The 27618-nt window shown below is 43.3% G+C and overlaps 1 protein-coding gene across 1 annotated transcript in view; it reads left to right on the top strand.

The window, feature by feature from the left end:
- The first annotated feature begins 295 nt into the window (after positions 1 to 295).
- The window catches only part of LOC149301467 (Fanconi anemia group J protein homolog), a 173638-nt gene continuing 146315 nt past the window's right edge, over positions 296 to 27618 (top strand). Inside the window, exons 1-6 of the mRNA XM_089484364.1 lie at positions 296 to 809; positions 1771 to 1882; positions 4772 to 4969; positions 5416 to 5573; positions 5890 to 6015; positions 23301 to 23591. Coding sequence (XP_089340490.1) covers positions 717 to 809; positions 1771 to 1882; positions 4772 to 4969; positions 5416 to 5573; positions 5890 to 6015; positions 23301 to 23591 — 978 coding nt within the window. The 5' untranslated portion in view covers positions 296 to 716. The remainder of the gene's footprint in view (positions 810 to 1770; positions 1883 to 4771; positions 4970 to 5415; positions 5574 to 5889; positions 6016 to 23300; positions 23592 to 27618) is intronic.

Genomic DNA, 27618 nt, shown 5'->3' with positions numbered 1-27618 from the left:
AACCCATGCATTCCTTTAAAAGTTAGGGAGACTTCCATATAGCATTTAAAAAATGGCTATTTAGATGGAAATGTTTATACTTGTAACATTTGTTTATTTGCAGGAAAAAAAAGAAAAGAAAGGGACAGAGAAGAAGAATATTCTAGAACAGCGATTCCCAAACTTTGGTCCTCCGCGGTCCGAAACGCACTGCGGAAATAATGAAACCGCTTCAACTGCCATGGCTCACTGCTATGGAATTCTGGGAACTGTGGCTTTGAAGGACATTGAGCCACCTCTGTCAGGGAGAGACTTGGTGCCGCAATAAACTACAATTCCCAGGATTCCCTAGCACTGAGCCAGGGCAGTTAAAGCGGTCTCAAACTGGGATATTTCTGCAGTGTGTTGCTGCCTTGGGTCCCTTTTTGGGAGAAAAAGACAGCATGGGAATGAAATAAATAATAATTTTGGACTTCAGCTCCCAGAATCCTCAGCTGCTTTGGCCAATGGTAAGGAATGCTGGGAAGTGAAGTCCAAAACACTGGAGGACCAGAGTTTGGGAACTGCTGTTCTAGAACATTCCAGTGTTTCTGATCAGTTCCAATATGGCTAATTGGAAATCAAACCTTGGACTACACTATGGTGGCTTTACATGACTCCTATAGTATTTAAAATGCATTCCCTTTTTGTTTTTATTGACAGATGTAAGCTCCGAATTCAGAAACGTAAGCGTCATCATGGTTTCGTCCGCCTCAGAATACACCATTGGTGGCGTGAAGATCCTCTTCCCTTGCAAGGCATATCCTTCGCAGCTGGCAATGATGAACGCTGTACGTTGTGTGGCAAAAGCTGATGAATTGAATCCGTTCTGTATGTAGAGAGACTAACGTTGTAGCACCTTTGAGGCTCACTGAAGGAAAGAAGTTGGCGGCATGAGCTTTCCTAGACTAAAGTCTACTTCCTCGGATGCATTTAATGTAATGCATCTGAGGAAGTAGACTTTAGTCTAGGAAAGCTCATGCTGCCAATGTGAAGTCTTCAGAGAGATGCCAGCCACAGATGCTGGCGAAACGTCAGGAATAAACTCCTCTAGAACATGGCCACATAGCCCGAAAACCCCACAAAAATCATGCCGCCAACTTCTTTCCTTCAATTAGTCTCAAAGGTGCTACAAGATCTCTCCACGTACTGATTCTACAGACTAACACTGCTATATCTTTGGGTTAATTCTAATGATATACAGCGGACGCTCCACATTTGCTGCTGGGCTTAGGGGCACTTCCATGAAAGTGGAAAAACCACAAAAGCACTACTATCTGAAAGAACACTTCTCTAGGAATCTCTAGGTCCTCCAGGGCAACTCTGTGGTCAACATCTGCCACAAGTTGACCATAGAATTGCCCTGGAGGACCTACAGATGCCTAGCTACAGTGGTCAAGGTCCTTCAGCGTGACAGTTGACAAACGTTGACCATAGAGGCATACTGGAGAACCTAGAGATTCCTAAAGAGAACATATTAATCATATCTGCAAAAGCCCAAGCCGCAAATGGGGAGGGCTGACAGTAGATCCAAAACACACTGCAGGCATGATCCAGTTTGAGACTGCTTTAACTGCCCTGGCTCTATGCTACGCAATCCTGGGCACTGATAATTGGCAGGGGGCTTCAGGGCCTACAATTGGAGACTGGGGGTTGTAATCGACAACAACCAAATCCCCGCAAGTAGAAAGCTAGGCCCTAAAGATGGCTTGGAAGTCTTCTGTGCTGATTTGATGTTTTCGTTCATTACAGATCGTGAAAGGGCTAAACTCCAAGCAACACTGCCTCTTGGAGAGTCCAACCGGAAGTGGGAAAAGCTTGGCATTGCTCTGTTCGGCTTTGTCGTGGCAGCAGGCGCAATACGGTGAGCTCTAGTCTTCGTCTCTTGTAGCCAAGTCAGGGTCTCTGTGGCTCAAACCAGGTACTTGAGGCTTGGAATGCATCTGAGGAAGTAGACTTCTGCCACTAGGCAGAGTGAAATATTGGAATCATGGGTTCAGATGCCCCTGATGAAGTGGACTAAGGCCATGAAAACTTATGCATGAAAGCTCTTCTTCCCATGTAATGTCCAAGGTTCCTGGATTGTTTTATGTATTACTATTGAGGGCAGTGTTGAGCTAGTAATCAGTGATTCCCAAACTTTGATCCTCTCTCAAATCAAGTCTCTACCATCAAGTATCAAGTCTCTACCTTCAAGTCTCAAGTCCCTACCATCAAGTCTCAAGTCAAGTCTCAAGTCTCTACCTTCAAGTCTCATGTCAAGTCTTAAATCTCTACCATCAAGTCTCAAGTCCCTACCATCAAGTCTCAAGTCTCTACCTTCAAGTCTAAATAAATAAATAAATAAACAAATAAGTCAAGTCTCAAGTCTTTACCTTCAAGTCAAGTCTCAAGTCCCCACCATCAAGTCTCAAGTCTCTACCTTCAAGTCTCAAGTCAAGTCTCAAGTCTTTACCTTCAGGTCAAGTCTCAAGTCCCTACCATCAAGTCTCAAGTCACGCCTCAAGTCTCTACCTTCAAGTTTCAAGTCCCTACCATCAAGTCTCAAGTCAAGTCTCAAGTCTCTACCTTCAAGTCTCATGTCAAGTCTTAAGTCTCTACCATCAAGTCTCAAGTCTCTACCTTCAAGTCTAAATAAATAAATACCCAAATAAATAAATAAATAAGTCAAGTCTCAAGTCAAGTCTCAAGTCTTTACCTTCAAGTCAAGTCTCAAGTCCCTACCATCAAGTCTCAAGTCTCTACCTTCAAGTCTCAAGTCAAGTCTCAAGTCTTTACCTTCAGGTCAAGTCTCAAGTCCCTACCATCAAGTCTCAAGTCTCTACCTTCAAGTCTTTACCTTCAGGTCAAGTCTCAAGTCCCTACCATCAAGTCTCAAGTCACGCCTCAAGTCTCTACCTTCAAGTCTCAAGTCCCTACCATCAAGTCTCAAGTCTCTACCTTCAAGTCTAAATAAATAAATAAATAAATAAATAAGTCAAGTCTCAAGTCTTTACCTTCAAGTCAAGTCTCAAGTCCCCACCATCAAGTCTCAAGTCTCTACCTTCAAGTCTCAAGTCAAGTCTCAAGTCTTTACCTTCAGGTCAAGTCTCAAGTCCCTACCATCAAGTCTCAAGTCACGCCTCAAGTCTCTACCTTCAAGTCTCAAGTCCCTACCATCAAGTCTCAAGTCAAGTCTCAAGTCTCTACCTTCAAGTCTCATGTCAAGTCTTAAGTCTCTACCATCAAGTCTCAAGTCCCTACCATCAAGTCTCAAGTCTCTACCTTCAAGTCTAAATAAATAAATAAATAAATAAATAAATAAGTCAAGTCTCAAGTCTTTACCTTCAAGTCAAGTCTCAAGTCCCTACCATCAAGTCTCAAGTCACGCCTCAAGTCTCTACCTTCAAGTTTCAAGTCCCTACCATCAAGTCTCAAGTCAAGTCTCAAGTCTCTACCTTCAAGTCTCATGTCAAGTCTTAAGTCTCTACCATCAAGTCTCAAGTCTCTACCTTCAAGTCTAAATAAATAAATAAATAAATAAATACCTAAATAAATAAATAAATAAGTCAAGTCTCAAGTCTTTACCTTCAAGTCAAGTCTCAAGTCCCTACCATCAAGTCTCAAGTCTCTACCTTCAAGTCTCAAGTCAAGTCTCAAGTCTTTACCTTCAGGTCAAGTCTCAAGTCCCTACCATCAAGTCTCAAGTCACGCCTCAAGTCTCTACAGCTCCCAGAATTCCTGTCTATTGACCAAGCTGGCAGGGGCTTCTGGGAGCTGAGCAAACACCTGATGTACCAAAGTTTGGGCACCACTAAACTAGATCTCACTCACTACAATTCAGCCTGTAGCATTTATTTGATCCTGGTTGCCCTGTTCGTAGGCTGTTTACCTGAAAAGTATGCAGTCCAGTCAACTGGAAAAATATCTGGGCTTTTTTTTCTGGCTTTGTAAATTATTCAAATGGTGCTCGGCTGTCATTTATTCATTATTGAGTTCTGTTGTGGTGCTTCATATAGAATGCAGAAGAACAGGTGAGTCGCTGGGCGCAAAGGAATTATGATCTGAATGAGGAGGAGGCACTCTTCCTAGTAAGGACAAGAAGGTCACATAAGGTCTGAATTCATAGTGGTTTATGGCTCTGGTAGATCCATGCGTATAGATTCTTGGGTTCTTGTCCCTTAGTTATCAGGGCTGTGACCTGATGAAAGAAATCTTCGATGATTCTTTGCTTTTGATGGCCAGAAAAGTCCATTATTTGGGTTATGTTGTGGGAGGTAGCTACACTGCTTCTCTGTTGGCAGAGCGACTCATATATCTTCCTGGCTTGGAAAGGCACAATACCCATCTGAGAAAATTCCCACAATATTGATTGATTGATTGAAATTTTATTTATATACCGCCATTCCTGCGATCACGGCGGTTTACAAAACAATAGTAGAAATACATTACAGGACAAGTTACAGATTATAAATAAGAATTAACAGCAAAAAAATCCCTCATATAAAACCATACACTACTATACATCATTAAAATCCGTCGTTAAATCAAAATCGATAAAACAGTCTAAAAATACGATACACAATACACAGGAGAAAAAAACAATCAGGACATGTGGGGGAAGGCTTGACAAAATAAGTAGGTCTTAAGGTTTTTCTTGAATGACTCCAGGGAGGGGGCTAAACGGAGCTCCTCAGGGAGAGCGTTCCAAAACGATTTCCAATATGATTTCTCCAACATTTTAATAAGCACATATCTCTTGTCTTCTCTTCAGAAAAGCCCATTGATGACTTGACGGGCTCAAAGGGATGCAAGAAGCCAGATCTCTTGATGTCGTGCCGTTGCGGTTGCCATGCTAGCCACACAACGCAGAGCCAGGATGGTGCCAAGCAGAGCCAAGGCACGTCTTACGCCTTCACCAACAGTGGACCAGTCACACCCACCAACAGCGGAGGAAAGCCAAAAGATGGAGGTGATTCTTATAGCCGTCCTTCGGGAAATCTTTATTAGGTGTCCTTGAGTGTTTATGTCTTATGGTTGGGGTGGACAACCGTGTCCAGCTTTCTGTCTTTGGGACCCTCTGGGAGCTACACAAGTTGCAACCAGAACAACAGAAAACCACAAAAACCCAGAAGTGGTTGAAAGCCCACTTTTGGGTTCGAAAGCCCACTTTTGGGTTCGAAAACCCACTTTTGGGTTCGAAAACCAAGTATTTCTTTGGTGTTAAACAATCCAGAAGGTCTGCTCTGTGTCCCAGCCATATTTGGTGAAGAGACAAGACAAGAGCATTCTTGGTGACTGCTCCCATGGTATAGAAATCCTAACAAGCTGGATTGACTTCCAGTTTGTGGAATAAAGTGTCTTTTAAGGTGAAGAAACTACCTGTAGCGTAATGCGTACATATGTTTTCCTTAACAGACTCCGATTTATATCCTGCCGTCGGAAAGGACGCGTCAAAAACCACACTTGCTTCCAAACTGTCGGCAAAGAAGCAGGCGTCTTTGCAGGAAGGTGGTGAAGATGATGATTTTAGAGTGGATAGGAAACGGAATCGTTCGCTAGAAACTGAAGAGCAGGTGAGAAAACTTAATATTTATTTATTGTGCGTATTTATACCCCGCTCTTCAGCCTTAGACCACTTTACTGTTGGTAAAATGGATTCAGGCATTAGCAAAGGAATCTTGTATAGGCATATTTTAAGTGGCGGACCAAGAAAACAATCTAACCATGCAAATAGAAACCCACAGACTATCCCCCCCAGAATTCTTTGCAGTATGGCAGTTGCAGGGGTTCTGTAGTAGATAAATTGACGCGCCGAGAGTTCCCTTGATATAGAAACACTGAGTTTAACAAGCCAGCGCTTACTTTATTTATTTTGCAAATCCTAAACAGGCTAGGAAACGACACCGGCTGGCCAAAGGAGTCCAGTTTGTTGGCGCTTTGGAAATGTATCAGCAGCAGAAAAATGGGAAGTTGATAGAGGCCTCGGGAAAAGCTGCGCCTTCCGCTCTCAAAACCGTAAGTACAGCAGCCTTACAGAACTTGCATTTTTCTAGAAGAGTTCGATGTGATGCTAAGCAACCCTTTCACACTATAGTTGTAGTGCTACAGTTCCCCTTGTAACTTGAGCTCTCTGGCTGAAAATTCAAAAGGCCTCTCCTTAAGGGCCTAAATACCCTAAAGCAGTGGTCCCCAAACTGTGCCCTTTAAGGGATTTTGGACTTCAGCTCCCAGAATCCCAGACTATTGGCCAACATGGATGAGGCTTCTGGGAACTGATGTCCAAAATCTCTTAAAGGGCACAGTTTGGGGACCACTGCCCTAAAGGCACCAGATGCCAGGGCCAGCCCTGGTTGGTACTTGGATGGAAGACTGCCAATGAATCCCTGGGACAGTAGGCTCTGTCTGGCAATACCACCTCTTGAGCATTTCTGGGCAAAGAAAACCCCATAACATTCACGTACGTCGACAAGGTACTTGAAAGCATACATACATACATGAACTGCAAGTCCCAGGATTTTCAGTTGACAAGGATGTTGCCATGTCAGTTAAAGCAGAATCTTTTCTCATTGTATGCCTTCAAGCCATTGCTGACCTATGGCAGCTCTAAGGCCATAAGAACCTATCACAGGGCTCTCTTGGCCAGATCGATTCAGAAGAGGTTTGCTCTTGCTTTCCTCTGAAGCTGAGAGAGTATGATGTCCCAAAGGTCACCCTTTGAGTTTCCATGGCCAAGCTGAAATTTGAACCTTGGTCTCCCAGAATCCTAGTCCAACACTCAACCTGGCTCTCACAGTAGAAATACAGCATTATATTTGTGTGGTGTGAAAGGGTCCCAGCTTAGATGAACTGGTTTCTTTTACCCCCTTCTCCATTCCCTAGTTCTTCCATCTATAGGGTCAGGATGCTGTTACACTGGGGTGCACCTTTTGACAAATGGTGTCGGCATTTGTATTCAAAGAATGTTTGGCGTCATTTCAAAACAAAAACATCTAACAGGTCTGACTCTTCCGCATACCTGCATCTGGAAAGAATTGAGAGTAATATTTGAAGGCGATTTGCTTCCCTTTGGGTTCATGCATGTGTCCTGTTGTCATCCGTGTTATCATCCTTCGCTGTGGGGTCAAGCTGCTCAGTTACCTCTGCGCCAGAGCCCAGGAATGTTACTTTTTGGGACTACAACACCCCCAAAATCCCTCACCAGGTTGGCCACATAGGAACTGTAGTCAAATACAATAACTTGCCTACTCTGCTCTCTGCAACTGGGTTGGTACCTGGTAGTTGAGAAAGGGATTTTTCCATCCTAAACCTGCCTCTGGATCTTCAGCTGACTCCTTTTGTGTGTGGGAATACTTCCTAATCTCCCCTTGAAGGGCTAGCAAGAGTAGTTAATGTGGATACAAGAAGTATAACTAAGACGAACTCTCTCCTGGCTCCTTTTTGCTGCTGTAAGTTAATGACCTCAGCTGCCACAATGACTTAATAAGCTGGGCAACTAGTATTGATTTTCACTGTTGCTGCTGTAAGTGTCTAACAGAAAAATCAGTCACGGCACAATTAAGTTGCTTCTATAGTTAGCCTCCTTCTCCTCCTGCAGCAGAGCGGAGAGCTATGGGAAATCAATAGGGATTCCTTCAGCCAAATTGCCTCACAGGTCGTAACTTCAGGTAAACCCTCTCCCTTCAGGCTCCAGAATGTTCTGAATCACTCATCCGAGCTTTGCAAATTCTAACAACAACAGCAACAAAGTTACTTGCATATTAATTTTAAAGAAACTCTTAGCATCTTCTGGGTTGGAATCCCGCCTTATATTTCCAGTTGTGAGACATATTCTGGATGTCGACGTCAAGCTGTAATCTGGCATGTTGCAAACAAGTTTGACTGAATTATAGAATCATAGAGTTAGAAGCATAAGAATGAGAGTGAGAGAATGACTGACCCAAAGTGAACTTTGGCTTGGTGAGGGCCTGAACTTGGATTACCCAAATCCCATCCAACACAAGGTGATGAGACAAGTTATCTAAAACAGTGGTTCCCAAACTTTGGTTCTCCAGGTGTTTTGGACTTCAAATTCAGAAGCCCCAGCCAGCTTGACCAACTGTCAGGGATTCAAGGAGCTGAAGTCCAAAACACCAACATTTGGAAATCACTGCTCTAAAACAAATCGAAGATCCTTGTAGTTGCAGAAAAGGAGGAGAGCTTGGAGGACGAGGAGTCACTTTGCCAATAGACCGATATATCCAAACGCACAAGATCCCGTCTGAATTTGTAAGGTAGGAAGAGTTAGCCTTGGATGGGAATGAATAGCAGGTTCTGTAGTTCAGAGGAAGGAACTGGCAAAACTACCTCTGAGTATTCCTTGCCTAAGAAAACCCTGTGAAATCCATGGGGCTGCCATACGTCGACAGGCACATATGTGAAATCTGAATACAACTACATGCGGCGAGCTCACATCAAGTAATGGAGAGACCCTCCATGTCAGCAAATGCCTGCTCAGGCATGGCACTTTTTCACCTGAGACGGCGTCTATGTTTGGCTGAGTGACACCCAAACGGCGGGTGGTCAAGCAGTGATATACGCGTCCACAAAGAAGCCTGTGGCCTTTAATGTAAAGGAAAGCAATGAAAGGATTATGTCTTTCACCTTATTGCATTCTCTTCCTGCCCGTTTCGCTAGGAATCGCGTAAGCTTTTAAAACCAGTTAAGCATCTGTGGTGGCGATGGTGGCGGGGGAGCCCTTTTAAACAATCTTGAGTGATTTATTACTCGGAGCTTGAGTAGCGTTCAGAGCGATGGCTGTTTCTTTTAAGTACTGGATAATTTTGAAATTCCATTAAATGCAAATGGGTCAGATCGTCTGCCAAGGTAACTCCATCGATTTCTCTCTCCCCCTCACTCCTGAACCATCTTTGCCGAAAGCATGTCAGCAGAAAAACCTGGCCCTGTAAATCAGTGTATAAACTTTTAATAATATATGACACACCTGCTGAACTCCCCCTTGTGTCAATCTGTTTTGTTTAACACAGCGTAGGTGCACGGATTGGGAATGCTGGGAAGAGCGAAAAGTGGAATGAATGGTTGTCTGCCAAAATTGCCTTCCTCCTTCTCCTCCTCACTTGCTTTTATTCTTGAATTAAGGAAGAATTTACAGCATAGGACCAGGCTCTTTGAAGGACCATATCTCCCTTGGGATGAAAGTTCAGATGAGAAGCTTTCCTCTCTGTCCCACTGTCTTCTCAGTGGAAGGGTCTTCTTGGGGGCTTCTCCCAGACTTTGGAATTCACTGTCGGAAGTTAACTTAAAAGAAGGTTTGTGTTTTGAAAGGAGTTTTGTTAAGTTCCAAGGTGGCTTAAAATGTGGCGCAGCCTTGTGTCCTGCCACCTCACTTCTACACTTCCACACTTCTTAAAGCGCTTCTCAGGTTTAAATCCAGTTGTTAATCCCAAATAGCAATAGCATTTACATTTCTTATACTGCTTATCAGTGAACTCAGCACTCTGTAAGTGGTTTACAATGCGTAAGCCCATCAACAAGATGGCTACTCATTTTGCTGACCTGTGAAAGGATGAAAGGCTGAGTCAACCTTGGAGCCCTTCCTGGATTGAACTCACAACATTGTGGCTGCAGGACCAGCATTTAACCACCACGCCTCCAGGGCTCCTATGTGTAGAACCATTGACTCAATGGGGCTTGCATAAGTGTTGGTTTACCATTCAGTGGGTCTACTCTAATTGGATCTGACAGTTGGGTTTAAGCCTTCTTGTTGTTGCATGTCTTCAAGTCAGCTCCAACTTGGCCTGTTACAGACTGCCAAAATAAAGCTGCTTCAGGTCTCTTTGGAGGTATATTATTTAAATGACGCATGGGTCCTAAGAGTCCGGAGGTTGCTCCAAAGCCATACTCCATTCCTAAGCACCGGAGTGCAGCTTTTGGTGCAGCTTCCGGATTCTTAGGACCCATGCATCATTTAAATAGCATACCTCCAAAGAGACCCAAAGTAGCTTTATTTTGGCATTCTGTGACAGGCCATAGTGACTCTGATGTTCCTGGCAGGATTTTACTCAAGAGGAGGTTTCAGCCTTCCTCTGAGGCTGGGAAAATGTGGTCAACCATGGCTTGAGGGAGGATTTGAACTCTGGTCTCCCCAAGTTCTAGTCCTGGATTCACACTGATATGCCATGCTGGTTATCATTTATTATTATTATTTGGGGGACCTCAGAGGCAGCTATTGGAGGATGGGGCCTCCTCCTGTCTCAATAATAATAATAATAATAATAATAATAATAATAATTTTATTTCTTACCCGCCTCTCCTCACGACTTGAGCCAGGTTAAAACACAATCATTACATGAAATGCACATTTAGGCTTTAGTATTACAAGAAAAGGGCGTATTGGAGGTGAATTCCCGAGACGCACTGAGTGACGCAAATGGAGAAATGCTTAATGGTGCTATCTGATCTTGTAGGTGATACTCAGTGGGCTACTATTGCGCCGTCAATACAACAGAATGGGAAGGAAATGAAATGTTATGTGTGCATGTATATAAAAGCTATTTTTGTTTCCTATTGCCTTCCACTCTCTCTTTTTCACCACGAGCCCTTTCCCAGAAGTCATGTCCTTTCCCAGGTAAGTCAGCGTTTATGGCAGAATAAAGTTAAGTGCTCACAGGCGAGGAAAGAGAAAAGGGTGCCTGTGGGGAAATGATGGTATCGGGAACAAGATCTCTTCCATCCCAGCCACGGACGTAACCAGAGAGGTGCTTTTGAAATACTTTTTAAAGCATACTTTGTGTTCGTCACCCGCTTAGAGGCTTGATACCTTGAAGGTCCCAACAAACCATACTGTAATGGTTGCGCTTGCTAAGATGACGGGGATCTGTACGGATTTAATGGGCAATAAATAATAAGACTAAGAGTAGACCAAAGCGGGGTCAAATTTGACAACTGTCACGCTGCGGAGTTTAGTTTTAAAGCATGGAAGACGTCAGCAGGGGGTGCTCTTGGTTTTCAGATAGAAATAGCCTCACGAATGAGGATGAATGTCCATTTCTGTTGCTTGAACTGCCTGCCCCTTTGTGCATCCCCCTTCCTACACACAAAACAAATGCACCTTTCCATATTTTGATCCCAGGTCCCCTTTTGCAGACAGACACTGCATTATAAACCTCATACGATGGAAACACGTAGCACAACAATGCCGGTCTCACTCTCCGCTCACAATGTTAAAGTTCACAAGGCTCAGGTTTCGGAATCTGCTTAAAGCGGCGCTTCGAGTAATGGAAAAGTTAATTACAACCCAAGGCCTAATCATCTCCCTGGATAAAGGCTTCAATTATTTCAGGTTGGTACTAGAGGAGACCGAAGAAGAAAACAGACTATACTTAACTAGGTACATTTTTACAAAGTGGTCGAACTGGACACCAAATCACGGCGTACCTATAAAGTATGCAGGACTCTAAAAGATGTTGCCAAAATTATCTCAGTGTTGGCTCTTACTGCTAACAGAAATACAAGAGCTAGATACACTCACATAAGACGCCTGTCGATTTAGGGAATGATATGTTTTCTGACCCTGTCTTAAGATTTCTGTTTTGTCCCAGTTGTTGCTGTTGTTCCTGTGTCTTGTCTGTAGGTTACTGTATATACTCATGTACAGTATAGGCTTATCCATGGGTCAATGTTAGTACTGGCCTGGAAGTACTGAACCTCCTCTATTCTATCATGCATTCAACTTTTAGGATGAGTACAGTCAGTTAGGCCTTCTGAAATTCTGTAAGTTCTTTTCTTTCGCTTAATCCTTTAGATCCTTTCTTATGTGGCCCTAAGTTTTACCCTTGAATTATCCATGAGGCATATCAAATTCCATAGTTTTGGCCCCCAAACCCACCCTTGACTTATACATGACTTATATATACGGTAATTTGCTAATTTCTTTTTTTTTTAAAGGTAGTATTCATATTTCTTAGTTCTTAACCATTTGGCACACTTCTGATTGATAATGTCTGCGGAGGTTCAAATGCATAGGACTCTTGGTGGTCTAGTTTTGCCAGATCGTTTCACAAAGGGGCTCATCCTTCCTACACTAGTCTTTTTTGGGACTTGAGCCAGGACTTGGAAGATCCAGGTTGAAGTCCCCAGTCAGTCATCAAACTGACATGTCACAGTCATAGAATCATAGAGCTGGAAGAGACCGCAAGGGCCATCCAGTCCAACTCCCTGCCATGCAGGAAATCACAAAGCATCCTTGACAAATGGCCATCCAGCTTCTGTTTAAAGACCTCCAAGGAAGGAGACTCCACCGCTTTCCGAGGGAGTTTGCTCCACTGTCGAACAGCTCTTACTGTCAGGAAGTTCCTCCTAATGTTGAGGTGGAATCTCTTTTCATGTAGCATGCATCCATTATTCCAGGTCCTGTTCTCTGGAGCAGCAGAAAACAAGCTTGCCCCATCCTCAATATGACATCCCTTCAAAATTTATCTCTCTGAATCTCTCCACCTACAGTGAAGAAAAAGTGAGAAGCGCCACATATTTTACTTTGGTTTCATTCATCACATACGAAAAGTCCCTCAAGATCTTCCGGTGAAAGTAGACATGTTGACTAATTCTCCTCCAACTCCTTTCTCCTCTTTCCTATTGAAATGCACTGCTTTTGGTACCAGTTCTAAAACCTGACTTGCAGCTCAGGAAAAAAAAGAGCCATGATAAAGGCAATGGTAAACTCTTTGCTCTCCCTAATGTTCTGCCTGCCTGGTGTTTATTCATAATATATCCTTTGAAGGTGTTTTCCTTCTTCTTTTATCTTATGCTAACTATGTATTACGAAAGCCAGGCCGTGCATGGAACTCTTTGAACATACATATGTATTAGGGTTTGCTTTTTTGTTTTTGCAGGATGGGGAGGTGATCCTACTGTTTTTGTCCTAAGCCCAGCGGACAAGTGTTTGCAATAGAAGAATTAAAACATATTTGTTCACTTAAAAAGACCTGCCGTGGGTTACATGAGAAAAGAGCGGAGGGAAGTAGGAGCAGGATGCCGCTGGGATCACGGAAACATGACTTCGTGAAAAGAATTGCATTTCTATTAACAGTTAAAAGGGCACCCAGCTTTTGTTTGGGCCTGACCTTTTATCTTAAAAGAGCGTATGTTTAAGTGAAGGACCTTTGCATGTATGACTGTCAGCTTCAGAAAAGGTAAAACTTCAAACAGAAATGGTGTAGTTCAGTAAACACCGTGCATCTGATTATCTTTATTTCAAAATAATAATAATAACATAAAAGAATAGATAAATTCAAAAAGATTATTAGCCTACAGCCTTACCGCCCCCACCAGCGCACTACCCACATATTCATGTGCTTAGATGTTTGAGGATTTTGGTGTCACAAAAGAACCAGCCTGCTAAATGTTCTTCCTTATTGTCTGGAGGGATGATTTTAATCGCTATAGGTGACTAGGAGAGTGGCTCTGGGGTCGCCTGAACTATAACCATGTCACTGCCATGTGTTACTGTTCCTGATCCAGCTTTCTCAACAGTGTTGAGGACAATTTCTTGGACTTTCCAGAATGAATTTGGAGTGGCAACTGTGGGCAAGGTTGAAAATTTCAGCAACTTCAAACTTGAGAAGTTTGTTACTTCTTGTTACCACTCAGAGGCCTGTGGGTATCCCTTACATTAGGGGTTGGTAACCTACGGCCCACGGGCCAGATCCGGCCCAGCGAGGCCTTGGGACCGGCCCCAGCCCGGTCCTGCCGCCGATTGCTGCCCCCGCTGCAGTTTCTGCGCCACTCCGGACACCATTTTGAGTTCGGCCCCCCAGTTGTCTGAGGGACAGCAACCCGACCCCCGACTCAAAAAGGTTGCCTACCCCTGCCTTACATCAATACACCTTCTACATGTCCCAGACTACAGTCCCCATAACCCACTGACAGTATGGCCACATTGTTGGGGTTGAACTGTCCCTGCTTGGACTATGAGCAATCGGTGCCAGTGGTGAGACCTGTAATTCAAAACAAGGCTGTTCCAGATGGATGTGTGTGCATTGAAGTCATTTCTGACTGAGGGTGACCCTAAGGCTAACCTATCATGGGGATTTCTTGACAAGATGCGCTTTCATTTTGGTTTTATATTGTGCTTTGTTTATTTATGGTTAACACATCAATTCTGATGATCGGAAGATCAGAAGGTTGGCAGTTCGAAGCCCAGGTGCCGCATGGTGGAGTGGGCTCCTATCACTTGTGCCAACCTAGCAGTTCGAAAGCATGGAAGTGCAAGTAGATAGATAGGTACCTCTTCAGTGGGAAGGTAATAGCGTTCGATGCAGTCATGCTGGCCATAGGACCACCAGATTCATCTTTGGACAGTGCTGGCTCTTCAGATTAGTAATGGAGATGAGCACCGGCCCCTGCAATCGGTTATGACTAGAGATTCATATCAAGGGACTATCTTTACCTTTACTTTGAGTTTTGGGAAGAGGGTAGTGATGTTGAAATAAATAAATCTGCTTCAGGTTTCCACTACGAATATGCAAACAGCCCATCTGTAGTAGTCCTCCATTTGTGATCTCATAGAGATATAGATTTTTTGACCGTTTTTCCTAGAAAGTGCCTAGGGAGATCCTTCTGAGCTCCTGCCCTGAAATGCTTGGCTAACTAGGCCAACAGAAAGGCAACCAACCTCAACATGGCTTCCTCCAGCTGTGTTGGATTGGAAGTCCCATTGCGTCCCCAGCTATGGGAATGATGCTAGTTGTAATCCCAACGCAACTAAAGGGAGCTAGGTTGGGTTAGCCTGGTCTAAGGCATGAGGGGCAGTGGTTTGTTTAGAAGAGAAGTCTATCGAGATTTTTGAGGAGACCTAAAATGTAGGGTACTTTTCTTTACTCTCAAGTGGAAGTCACAAGAGCTAGGAAAAATCAGGATAGCTTCTGAACAGAGTTCTAGATCCTGTTGCTTTATCTCCATGATATTCAATTTCAGGACTCTAGCTTGTTTCGTCTCTGAGCAGAATGAATGCGTTCGCTGGCTTGAGAAAATCCTAGCTATGCCTTGATGCCTACCACTTTCAACAGCATCCTCAAGCCCTGTTTGCAATCCCCCTAAAATTCTGCTGACGGCGGCGGAGCGTTTCCTAGTCTGTGGTAACAGGTGTGCGTTTATGGGTGTGCATTTCAACCTGTGTCCTCGTGTGTTGTCTTTTGAGTTCAGATTCGGAGTCTCCAGAAGCGTGGCAGCACTCTTTCCATGAATCCCGCTGAAGCACAGACTCTCTGCTCCGCTCCCCGGTTTTACTTTCCCCCCCGAAGAAACTGGGGCAGCTGCTTTTTGGAACACCCCCCCCTCCCCTTTCCCTTTTCCACTGGGCAAGTAAGTAAACAGTAAATGGAGAGTAGTGTAACAAACACTTGGAGTATCAAGACACAGCTGTGAAAAGGATCTGTCTTAATGTGCTAGCCCATTGGAGTTTAACATATTGCTTACAACCTTCACAATGGGGCTTGGGTGACTTCGGTTACGCATTCCAGGAGACTGGCAGTCTGTTACAATCAGAGCGCGGGGCTCTGGGCCGGCTAGCTTACCGCCGACGGGACGAAGAAAGTTGCGGATTTGTATTACACACTCTCACCCCGACACAGTATCCGATCCGCTAGCCCCGCTGACTGACGTCCTGAATGAGCCCTTTGAAGCCAGCTCCAGCTTAATTAAAACGTTTGCTCGGTTGGCGGCGATCTGTGAAAGCCTGCGATCAATATTGAATCGGGTTCACCTGCTGGTTACGGCGAGCGGATCAACAGCTGCTTTGTGCACTTTTAATCAAGAAGCCGAAGACTATGCCTTTTCAAAGAATCGGGTTGGGCTTCCTTGTCAAAAAAGAAAGGGAAGAAAAAAAGAAGATTTGATAACGCTACTTCAGTTATCTTAGTAGGCTGCCCTTGTGTGAGATTTCGCACACTATGCGCTCACTAGCAAGCACACTTGGTTTCCCATGACACTTAGATCTGGGACGCCAAGGAAGCTCTTATCGCTTCTCGTGTCAGGGATCTCGACCCTGTTGTTTGTTTAGCCTTACATTGCCGTCGGATTTTGCGTTCCATTTCTGATGTTTCAGTCCTTCGCTTTTATAGCCGCTGACCTCCTAAGCTGGCTTATCTTGAGGCTACGTTGTCCTTTTGAGCGAGGCAGCTGCGACGATGGGTTGGCCATGAAATCTATCCGCTTGAGTGTTTTCCTTCTGAAGGCTGCGTGAGAAGCAGGTGTTTCCTTGCTTAGCAGCAAGGCAAAAATCTCCATTAGGTGGCTATGACAAAAGCCTCTGTTGCTTATATGAATATTTATCAGAACACAGGCTTGGACAGTTTCATTTTCATTGGAAAAGATTATTCTTCTTCTTGTTGTTGACTGCCCTCAAGTTGTCCCTGATTCATTTTGACCCTGTGAATGAGACATCTCCAAGCCCCCCTGTCCTCCATTGCTCTGCTTAGGTCCTATACATTTGTACTTGTGACCTCTACAATTGAATTTATCCATCTAGCTTGTGGCCTTCCTTTCTATTTCCTTCTACCTTTCCCAGCGTTATTGTCTTTTCTAGTGAGCCAGGCCTTCTCACGATGTGACCAAACTACAACAGCCTTAGGATGATCATCTTGGCTTCCAGGGAGATTTCGGGACAATGCTTGGTAAAGTAGAAGGGAATGGAAAAAGAGGAAGAACCACATTACAAATGGATTGACTTGCAAGCCCTGAAAATAGCTGTGGATGACCTGGGTCCTTGGAGATCTGTTTTTCCTAAAGTGAAAGTTGAAAGTTAACAACAGGAAACAACACGTTTTATTTTCTCCTAAGTTCATGTTTGCGTTGTTCTGTCCACCTAAGACTTTGGCCTTCAGCTCCCAGAAGCCTCAGCCACATTGACCAATAGTCGGGGATTCTGGGAGTTGAAGTCCAAAATCTCTTATAGGGCACAGTTTGGGGACTGCTGCAATAGAGCATCACAATGGTGGCGTTTGGGCCTCGAAAACCTCCCTTTTGAGCAGACAGGAGGCAGGTCGTCCTATGGATAAAATTTGGGGGAGTTAGGAAAACCTCTTTGGTTGTTGGCCATCATGTACTGCTGGCCGCCAGTGCAAACGTACTTCTTTTATTGCAACAATAAAGCAGCGCATGAGTAAGTCAAGTCTTTTGCCAGTTACTGTTTTTATTACTGAGATTGAACTTAGGGTAGAACCGCATTCTGAATTAAATTTACTAGGCGACTTCATAAAATTGTGCCGGCGAACCTATTTGGGAAATGCTGGCTTAAAGATTCGTTTCCTTTTTTTAAAATCTCAGATTAACGTCCTACTTGGTTCTTTCACAAATCTTGGTACATAAAGTAACTTTAATATTTGAAGCCTTGCTTTTTCATATACAGAAGGTTTGTTTTTGAAGTTAGACTCATGATTCAAGTTGAGACTTTTAAAAACACGATACAAGCAAAACACCTCAAAACCAGGGGTACGTTTTTACACAGCTTGTAACCTCCCTCCTTTCATTTTAACCTACAATATTGTAGGGATAGGTATAAGTGTGTTGCATTTGTTTAAAAGATGCCTGCTACCTTCTACAAAGTTCCCCCCCCACTCCATTGGTTTCCTTGGTGAGGTTGGCATTTGTTTCCCTTGGCAAAATATAGGCCGTCTAATCGCTCATCACAGCAGCCGGGCAAAATGAATACAACATCAAGGGGCATGACCTAGTACAGCCTTGTGTCTCTAATAACGTTGTTTTACTTTAATTATTAAACGCGTGAGTTGGAAAACGGGTCACTATTGCTTAATGGTCATTATAGCCCTTAGATCCCGCAAACCCGCTGCCATGAGAGCGAGGGAACTGCTAGCGTGCCGTTTCCTTGTTGGCTGACTTTGACCCATGGCGACACTATGAATGAGAGACCCCTAACGCACTGCAGAAGTAATCTGTTTTGTCACCACTTTAACTGCTCAGTGCTATGGAATTCTGGGAAGTGTAGTTTGTTGTGGCACCTCTCAATCATCCTGGCACTGACTGCCCTTCTCAGGTCTTGCAGACTCAAAGCCATAGCTTTCTTCATTGAGTCTATCCATCTGGAATGCGGTCTTCCTCTTTTCCCAATACTCTCCCTTTTCCCAAGCATTCATGTCTACAGTCGGTCCTCCACATTTGTGGCTTTGACCTTTGCGGATTTGATTCATATGTTCTAGGATTCTGGGAAGTGTTGTCCAAAACGTAAGCCTTTCCGAGCTCCTTTCTTTCCAGTACTCCGTCTAGGATTTTGCGGGCACACGATGTGACAGTAGCTGCTAGATGAAATGGCTTTCTAAGGCGGTTTAACCAATTCCATAAAGTATAATAATGCCAATGACTATGAGTCACGGTGGGAAAAGCTTGCTGTTATACAGACAGCGCACAAAACCAGAACGGCCCATAAAAATTATGAATAGTTGGCAACCCTACCCTTCAAATAGTTGTTAAACAAAATGGCCTCAATTGCAATTGCCTTCCATCTAGAGAAAACGCATTGAACTAATGGGATTTACATAAGCCAGTGATGGTGAACCTTTTAGAAGCCGAGTGCCTGAACTGCAACCCAAAACCCACTTATTAATTGCAAAGTGCCATGTCCCTCTGGCTTTCTAGTAACAAACTCTGGCAAACTCTGTGCTGGGATGATGGCACATGTGCCCACAGAGAGGGCTTTGAGTGCCACCTCTGGCACGCGTGCCATAGGTTCGCCATCACTGACATAAGCGCTGACCCATCATTCAACAATTCATTCGGTGGGTTTATCATGGTTGGGACTAACAATACAATACAATCTTTATTTACGGTCAATAGACCCATCACAGCATACAATAACTGGAAAGATTACATATAGTCTGGTATATTTTATTTTAACGTACATATATTCCTCCCCCAGATTAAACCTTTATCAAAATATATTTCTGCAAAAGAGGGTGAACTTCTTCTTTACTCACACAAAACAAAGGCCTGAATTGCTAATAATAATTGTCATTATTATTATTTTTCCATACACAAACAGGAGGAAAAAACAGTTACAGCTATATATACATGCCCTCCCTTCTGTTGGGCACCTTCTTAAAAGGCTTTACTTTTTGGCTGGTGGCGTCTGTGGCTTTGAGAAATGTTATGACTACTGCAAAGCCGTTCTATGCCATTTTACTGGTGACTATAAAATCAGACAGGGTTTACTACTTTCCCGATGTTGGGGTTTTTCTTTTTTTTAAAGTAAAAAGGTAACATTTTAAAGCTGCTGCAGCGGAGGGCGAGGTGCTTATTAAAGGCAGTATTATACCAATTTCAAACCTTTTAAGAAAATCTTTTGAGGCCACCTGTAAAATGGCCTCAATAAATAATGTTATTTTTCCCCCCGGTTCCTCGCCGTTTTTGCTGTCTTTTATTTTATATCTTTATATATACTTCTAAAAAACAAAATCCTAATGTCAAGTACATTTTAATTCCCATCTCCCAATAAACCCGGTGATAGAAGACATGTGTGTTTGTACAGAAAATTGATTTGGATTACAGCATCAATGCACATATTTCTCTCTGGTGGCATGCTGAAGTCTCTATTGCAGAACACCAACAATTGAAGAGCTGTATTGCTATCATAAGACTCAAACATTTATTATGGCATAATCCTTCGTGTGTTTGAAGCAGGCCCTAGTCCCCAAAAATGCAGGCTATAATACATGTTTGTCGTGAGGGCATTGGAAAAGATTCCAAGGGCCATCTAGTCTAACCTCATTGGGGAGAAAGGTAGGTTAGAAATAAGATGAATAAATAAATGATACACATGTAAACTGTAAAGCTGTGCTAACTAACGTTGCAATGCCACGTTTATGTCTCCATCCTGCCTTTCTTGGGGTAGCCAAAATGGCTAAGTCTTTCCCAACAGTTGGTCACTTTCTCTTTTTTGCTTTGCAGGAGTAAAGATGCACATTTTCTGTGTGATGCTGCAGTATCAGGGCTTCTTTTTCCTCAGGGTTTCAGCCCCGGAGCGTGGTTTTGTTCCATTTCCCACCCGTTTTTGCCTCATGCGTCATATAAACGCTGGAAGCCATTTGACAATCATCCCTCCATATTTGCGGCTTTGGTATATGCGGATTTCATTATCCACGGATTTGATTAATATGTTCTCTTTAGGAATATCTAGGTCCTCCAGTGCAACTCTGTGGTCAACTTTAACTAAAAGTTGCACTGAAAGACCTAGAGAGAATACACTACTAGGCCTTTGTAGCTCCTCCAGCGCAGTTCGATGGTCAGTGTCTGTCGGACGTTGACCACAGAGTTGCAATGAAAGACCTAGAGATTCCTAGAGAGAATACTCTACTAGGCCTTTGTAGCTCCTCCAGCGCAGTTCGATGGTCAGTGTCTGTCGGACGTTGACCACAGAGTTGCAATGAAAGACTTAGAGATTCCTAGAGAGAATACTCTACTAGGCCTTTGTAGCTCCTCCAGCGCAGTTCAATGGTCAGTGTCTGTCGGATGTTGACCACAGAGTTGCAATGAAAGACTTAGAGATTCCTAGAGAGAATACTCTACTAGGCCTTTGTAGCTCCTCCAGTGCAGTTCAATGGTCAGTGTCTGTCGGATGTTGACCACAGAGTTGCAATGAAAGACCTAGAGATTCCTAGAGAGAATACTCTACTAGGCCTTTGTAGCTCCTCCAGCGCAGTTCAATGGTCAGTGTCTGTTGGACGTTGACCACAGAGTTGCCCTGGAGGACCCAGAGATTCCTAGAGAGAACACTCTAGTAGACCTTTGTAGCTCCTCCAGCACAGTTCGATGGTCAGTGTCTGTCGGATGTTGACCACAGAGTTGCACTGGAGGACCTAGAGATTCCTAGAGAGGTGTCCTCTCACGTGTTTTTGTTATTTGCGTTTTTTTCCCATATTCATTGGGGTCTTGTGCCCCTAACCCTAGCAAATATGGAGGGACAAGTGTATTTGGCCTGTCTGTTTCACCCTTCGGTCATAACAAAGCGTATTCGATTAAAAGAAATGTCTGTGTAAACCGAAGGCAAGAGGGAAGAGCAAGAACAATGTGACAACCAACACCTGAATCTTTATACATATTTCATGGGTGGGTGGTGATGGGGATGGTGGTGGGCTTGTGGGCAGGTATGTTGTTGCTTCTTTCCCAAAGCCCACGCCAGAGTACGGACAAGACATATCACGCGATGGAAACCGAGTCCTTGCCTCCCTGTGCCGATTCTACGATGGAGGCCGCTGACGGACTCGTATGTAACGTACACCTCCCGTCAGCTGTTTCCTCGCTGTATCGCTGACAAGAGCCCCATTCATAATGCTTCCTTTTATCCTTCGGGTGAATAAGTAATTATTCAATATAGGGGAGGCAGGATACTTGGAACTGGCTATTTAATGTGGCAGCAAACCGTAATGAAACCTGCCGTTGCTGGCAACCCGAGAGAGGAATGTAACAATTCTAGCGCGGCCGGTAACCTTATCTGCTTGGGCGGCCTGTTTACTTGGCACGTCCGCGGGCCTTTTTATCCCAGTGAGTGACAGCTCCTGAAGGGGTTGCATTTACCTCCATTCTATCGCGCATTGTAATATTTAATGGTGGACAAGCTTGAGTGGGGCTGAGGGGTAACCTGAGCCTGCTTTTCCACAGAGCGGAGGCCAAGAGACAGTTGATCCCTGGTATTGTGATGCGACGCACACCGTGACTTTGCGTTTGCCTGCGAAGGATCATCTTACCGCTCACAATTCGGAGGGAGGGGGCGAGGGAAGAAATGGTGAAATTGACAAGAATAGCGTGTTGGGCACACTGTGTCGTCGTGTCATTTTTTACACTAAGGCTGTTTTCCAAAATGATTATTCTTTACCTTATTATTCCACTCTAACACAAAGGACTGTTTGGCAAATGCTCTGATTCCTCCCCTTTTGAAGATCAGTTTTCTTTCTTGTTTTAGGGCTGCATGGTTAGAAAGCACAAGAACATGGAAAACATTGAAAGAGCTTTTATCTCAACACGCATGTGGGGAGCTGATCTTTTGGATAAACTGATTTATAGACTCCGATGGATAAACCGACTTGTCGAATCTCATGGGGGACTCAAACAATACATAGTAGTATAGCTGTGGCCTGTTAAAGACTGCCCAAATAAAGCTGCTTCAGGTCTCTTTGGAGGTATGCTGTTTAAAGGATGCATGGGTCCTAAGAGTCCGGAGGTTGCGCCAAAGCCACACTCCACTCCTAAGCACTGGAGTGCAGCTTTGGTGCAGCTTCCAGATTCTTAGGATGCATGCATCATTTAAACAGCATACCTCCAAAGAGACCCGAAGCAGCTTTATTTGGGCAGTCTGTAACAGGCCTATGTTTAGAAGTTCTGGTGTCTTCAGTTCGACTTTCTCACAAGTAAATGCGCATCTGATTTCAGGCTTATCAGACTTCTATCCACCAAAAAGAGTTTTATTATTTCAACCCGGTGCTGATTTGTGCAAACAAAATACATTGTGTTATGTATAGAAGCTTTAAAAAAACAATTAAAACCATAATTTGCAAATGTTGTATCTCTCATTTCTTAGCCGTAACTCGTAAAGATATCGAACTATGGCACACTTCGGTTTGGTAGGTTAGTTTTACATGGGGAAAAATGTGTGGCGTTTTACGATGGTAGTGTTGGCACGCTAGCTGAAAAATGAATTCTTGAACATTAGGGGATAGTGACTGGAAAGCTGCAGTTTAACTGTGTGCTAACAGAATGGCATTCCTTGACTACGTTCTGACTAATTTAGCATATTTGAAAGCTGCCTTTATTTCTTTCTTAGTGAATTCTCCGTTTATCGATGTCCCAGGATTCTCAAAATGTATGTAAGCGTTACAGACTAGTTGTAACAATGCAACTAATATAGAAATATATTAGTCAATTGAAAGTGCTTCTCCCCCCAGTGTGGCTTTGTCTAAAAATGTAAGATCTGAAGCTGAAAGCACAGCAATGAATGTTTTTAGTAGACAATTCTAGCTAAATAAGTGTAAATTCTATTACCTAACGTCACGTTCTCTTTTACAGATTTATGCGGCATCATGTGCTTTTAAAAAAACCGAACACTTAATTGAGATTTTATGTTGTCGTTTTGTTTGAGGCAAGCTTTTAGTCCATTCCGCCAAGTGAATTGTGAATCTGACGAAACAGATTATTACAAAAGCTAAGGAAAACCTGCTAGGTTTTAAGGTGCTACAAAACTCTTTGGTATTTTTGTGGCGATGGTAACATTCTCAATGAGATGTTTTCTATCTTATTTACAGCCTTCTAGCCCTTGCGGTCGGTGTTCCTGCTCTTCTGTGGAGGAAAAAGCCCGAGACGCTGCCGACGCCAAGAAGAAAGAAAATGGAGAGAGGCTGTTCATCCCCAAAATATACTTTGGAACCCGAACCCACAAACAGATAGCTCAGATTACGCGGGAGATGCGGAGGACGGCGTATTCAGGTGTCCACATGACAATCCTTTCGAGCAGGGACCACACTTGTGTCCATCCGACGGTATCGACTTGCAGCAACAAGAACGAAAAATGCGTAGAGCTGCTGGAAGCCAAAGATGTAAGTTGTTTTTCTTTGTCTTTTGGAAAACCCTAATTATTGCTTTATTTCCTTGCTGTCCGTTTCATATCCTGTTGTCTTTTAGCAGTTTAGACCGGCTGTTGGAAAAGGTAGTTCAATGAAGCATTTTCCTGCAAGGTTGAAAACATGAAAAACATGCAAGATATATTTCTTCTGTACTGAAACAATAATGATTCCTGCCCCCATCCTTATTTTAAAAAGAACAACCCTGTGGTATTGAAAATAACATTCAAAGGATTTGTGGTCTGTTGAAGCTGAGTTGCTTGAATCTAAGGATGTGTTTTGGAGAGGTGCGCAGTCACAATTCGAAGTTGTGGCATGACTCTGTGCGCAGGAAAAATGTTTCTGCTCTCTTCAACCTTTGCAGAGGGAGGGACGGTTGGCCTAGTTTCTGAACACGCTCGCTCCCAGTATTGACAGGTTTTTCTTTTCAGTATGCTATAGACAAAATACAGTATGGGATGAAGCCAAGTAGAAAGCCCCACTGCGCAAGTGGATTTAGAGCTTGTGACCAAAAGGGACTTAACAGGGTTATGGAACATGAATTCAATGTTGGGGTTGGAGGTTACTTTCCACATTACACCAATGCGACCCAAGAATGCTGGGACGGGTCACCCCTCTCCACCAGACCCTTCTTTTTTGTATTTATATACATTTTATTCAAAATATTATGCAAACTGAAAACACACAATGTATTTTATGAGGTCTCGGTTACATATTATGGTCTTCTAGTAAAAGAGTGATATATCGATGCAGCCTAAAAATGGACTTAATATTTGGTTAGTGAAATTTGTTATTCATGGTTTTTCTTTACCTTTGAATGTAATAAATTACCATAAAAGCAGAGCAAATATCTGAATATAAGCCTGTTAGCTACATCGATATAGCACTCTTTTGAATACTGCAAGCGTTGTTAAATCTTCTGTCCATTGGGTCACAAGTGAGCAAATGTTATCTATGCAGTACTGATCTTATAGCAGTCAAGAGGGCATGAAAGAGCAATTTCCTCTGACCATGTGTTAAGTTCGAAGGCATGGGTAAGTAGCTGAAAAGATTATGTACCTCACTAGACATCTGAGAATTTTCTAGTACCAATTTTAGACTTTCATTTTATGTATTGATAAATACATTGCCTTTTAGAATCTCCCCCCTTCCATGCAAAGCCAGTTAAATACATAATGTAATCAACATAGTAAGAACAGAGGTGGGACTCATGTTGCCTTTCAGATGGACTTGGACTATAGCTCCCAGCATTCCTCGCCATTGGCTAAGCTGGCAAAGGCTGCTGGGACGTGCAGTTGAGCAACATCTGGAAGGCCTCATGGTTGGCACTGCTGGGTCAGAGGAACAAAGAGATTTAAAAAAGTAAATGTGTAGATAAATTCTACAAATGAACTAAAAATGTTTAAAACACTCTGAAAGCTTTGTGAAACAGACAAGCTTTTTACTAGACGCCAAAAAGCCAGCAATCGAGAAGCTGACCAGGCTTTTCTGTGGTTAAGAAGTGCCACAATTGCAGAATACAGTCACATATTTCACTCCAGTGAAACCTGGGCTGCTGAGTTGCTTCTGTGCAGCCAATGAAATGTTTTTATTAACATTCATACAGCACTTTATTATGTATCATTGATGCCATTTTAAAATCTCTGTTTTATTATTTAATAACGCATATATTAAGTTAGGGCATCCTTTTGCAGATAGGCATGAGTTTTAGGTGGGAAGAGGACATCTGAACTTTCCCTAATTCAGTGGGACGTATTTATGTAAGCGTTTGCAGGTTTCTTGTGTACTCAAAATATTTTATAGGTGCTTATATGTATAAGTCATGAAACTTAGGCGATGACTTGAGCTAGTGACCGGCTGCATTGAGATGGACACATCGTAGTTTCATAAACCATGACGGTGTGCAGCTCTGTGCGGCCCCTGTTTTAAGTTAGCTTCTGAATCCTGGCCTGAGTTATAGTTCCCAGGTGAAGGGGGAACTGTGTTTAAGTGAAGCAGCAACAAAGACAGGGATCTGTGTGTTGTTGCATAGAATTTCTTCTGTCTTTGATTGCCTGATATGGGTCTTGCTTATACACACTTTATTATAAGATTATCCTTCCCCAAATTTATTGCGTAGACTAGGCTTAAGGTGTCCAAGAATCCCAAGGTTGTCCACAGCTTTGGGGCCGAACTAGGATTGTGACCCTAGTCTTACTTGATCTTAGGGCAGCACTCTGTCCACTATACCACAGGGAGATCAGGACTAAAACCAGTCCTGGTGTTATGTATAAGCCTCCAGTGGAGGTCAGCATTAGTTAGTCAGTGTGGCGTTGTGGTTTGAGTGCTGGACTGTGACTCTGGAGACCAGGGTTTGATTCCCAGTGTGGCCAAGAAACCCATTGGGTAACGTTAGGCAAGTCGCGCTCTCTCAGCCTCAGGGGAAGGCAAGGGCAAACCTCTGAACAAATCAAAGGAAGCCCCATGAGAGGTTTGCATTCGGGTCGCCATAAGTCAGAAATGACTTGAAGCCACACACATCCATCACTCCCACAGTGCTGGCAAACTCCCTTCCTTTCTCTTTTTCTCTGTTTTTCATGTGATGTTGGTCCTTGACAAGTGCTAACAAGGTGCTAAGTCTTTTTGCCCTCCCTTCTCCAGGCCCTGAGGATAAACCGCAGTGGCAATGTGGACCAATTCACACTGTTACTTGAGTCGCCCTCCTTTTACCCCAAGACCATATTGCAAGAAGCCAACTGATAAATGGATAACTGACAATTTGTGAGCGAAGAGGGCCCCGAGTGTGATAACACTTCCAGCTGCCAATCTTCCCCCTTGGGGCTGTGTTGCAGGCTTAACATGGATGAGCTTTTCTCTTCTTCTCATCAGCCTCCATGTGCTCAAGAAGCCTTCCAGCGCTTCCAAGGGATGCTCCTTTCGAAGACTTGCTTCTGCTCTTTTCTGCCTCTGGTTTTAAATGGCGGATGTGAGACGTACCACCTAGTTTTGTTATTTAAAACCAAGCAAGAAGATTTCTGACAAAGCACTTCAGAGAAGGAATGGTGGAAGATTAGTGGCAATTGCCTTTCTTCAGAATCCAGACTGGCATGAAAATGATTTAAAATCCCAAATGAATGGAACAGCTTCTCCACAAAATATCCAAGGAAGAGGCTTAGAAGTATTACTTTTAAACAAACCAGTTCCCCCTTACATTTAAACTCAAGAAACGATGGTCAGGTTCAGATGTAATAAGTGAACAAACCATGATTTGATCTTGACTTAGTCTACGCACTCATAAATAAAGCACAGTTACTGTAATTTGTACATAACAGTAAATGCATCTGAGGAAGTAGACTTAAGTCTAGGAAAGCTCATGCTGCCAACTTCTTTCAAAGGTGCTGCAAGATCCCTCTGCATGCTTTAAAAAGGTTATTAGTGTAATAAACTTAAACTAACCCTGTAACAGCAGATACAATTTCCTCCAAATGGAGAAACATAGTAGACAGTTTTTGTGTGTGTGCATAAGTGTATATTTCCAAAGATGAACATAGGAGTCTGGGTTGTTAAATTCTAGGTTTCTGCTTTCATGTGAGATATATAGGTACCATAATGCAGAAAAAATTGTTATGTGAAGATGATGACATATGTGAACTCAAATGTTTATCTCTCATCTGCAGAAGAAGAAAAGATGGGAGGAGGAACATCTAATTGGAAAGCGTAATTTCTATCCATAGTTTCCAGTTGGATCGGAACTGGGCCAGTATATTTGAGTTCAGGTGTCCTAAAGATGCAGTTTTAGGGGGCAAAATTATGTAGTTCCTTCTTGGTGGCTACTTCCAAACCCTGGAGATACTTGCCTAGGGAAGCTGATCTGGATCCCTTCTTGTTGTCCTTCCATTGACAAGTGAAGACCTTTTTATGCCAGCAGACCCTTGCTTGTTTTACAAGAAAAGAGCTCTTTTTTTACTGTGTTGCATTATTTTTATTCTTTGCACTTAAAACAGTTTTCAAAATGGTTTAAGTT

The sequence above is a fragment of the Sceloporus occidentalis genome, unplaced genomic scaffold (assembly GCF_023333645.1).
Source record: "Sceloporus occidentalis isolate IW3139 unplaced genomic scaffold, rSceOcc1.0.p SCAF_21, whole genome shotgun sequence".
NCBI classification, from domain to species: domain Eukaryota; kingdom Metazoa; phylum Chordata; class Lepidosauria; order Squamata; family Phrynosomatidae; genus Sceloporus; species Sceloporus occidentalis.
Note: the sequence above shows the minus strand (reverse complement) of the source record. Positions and strands in the feature narration are given on the sequence as shown.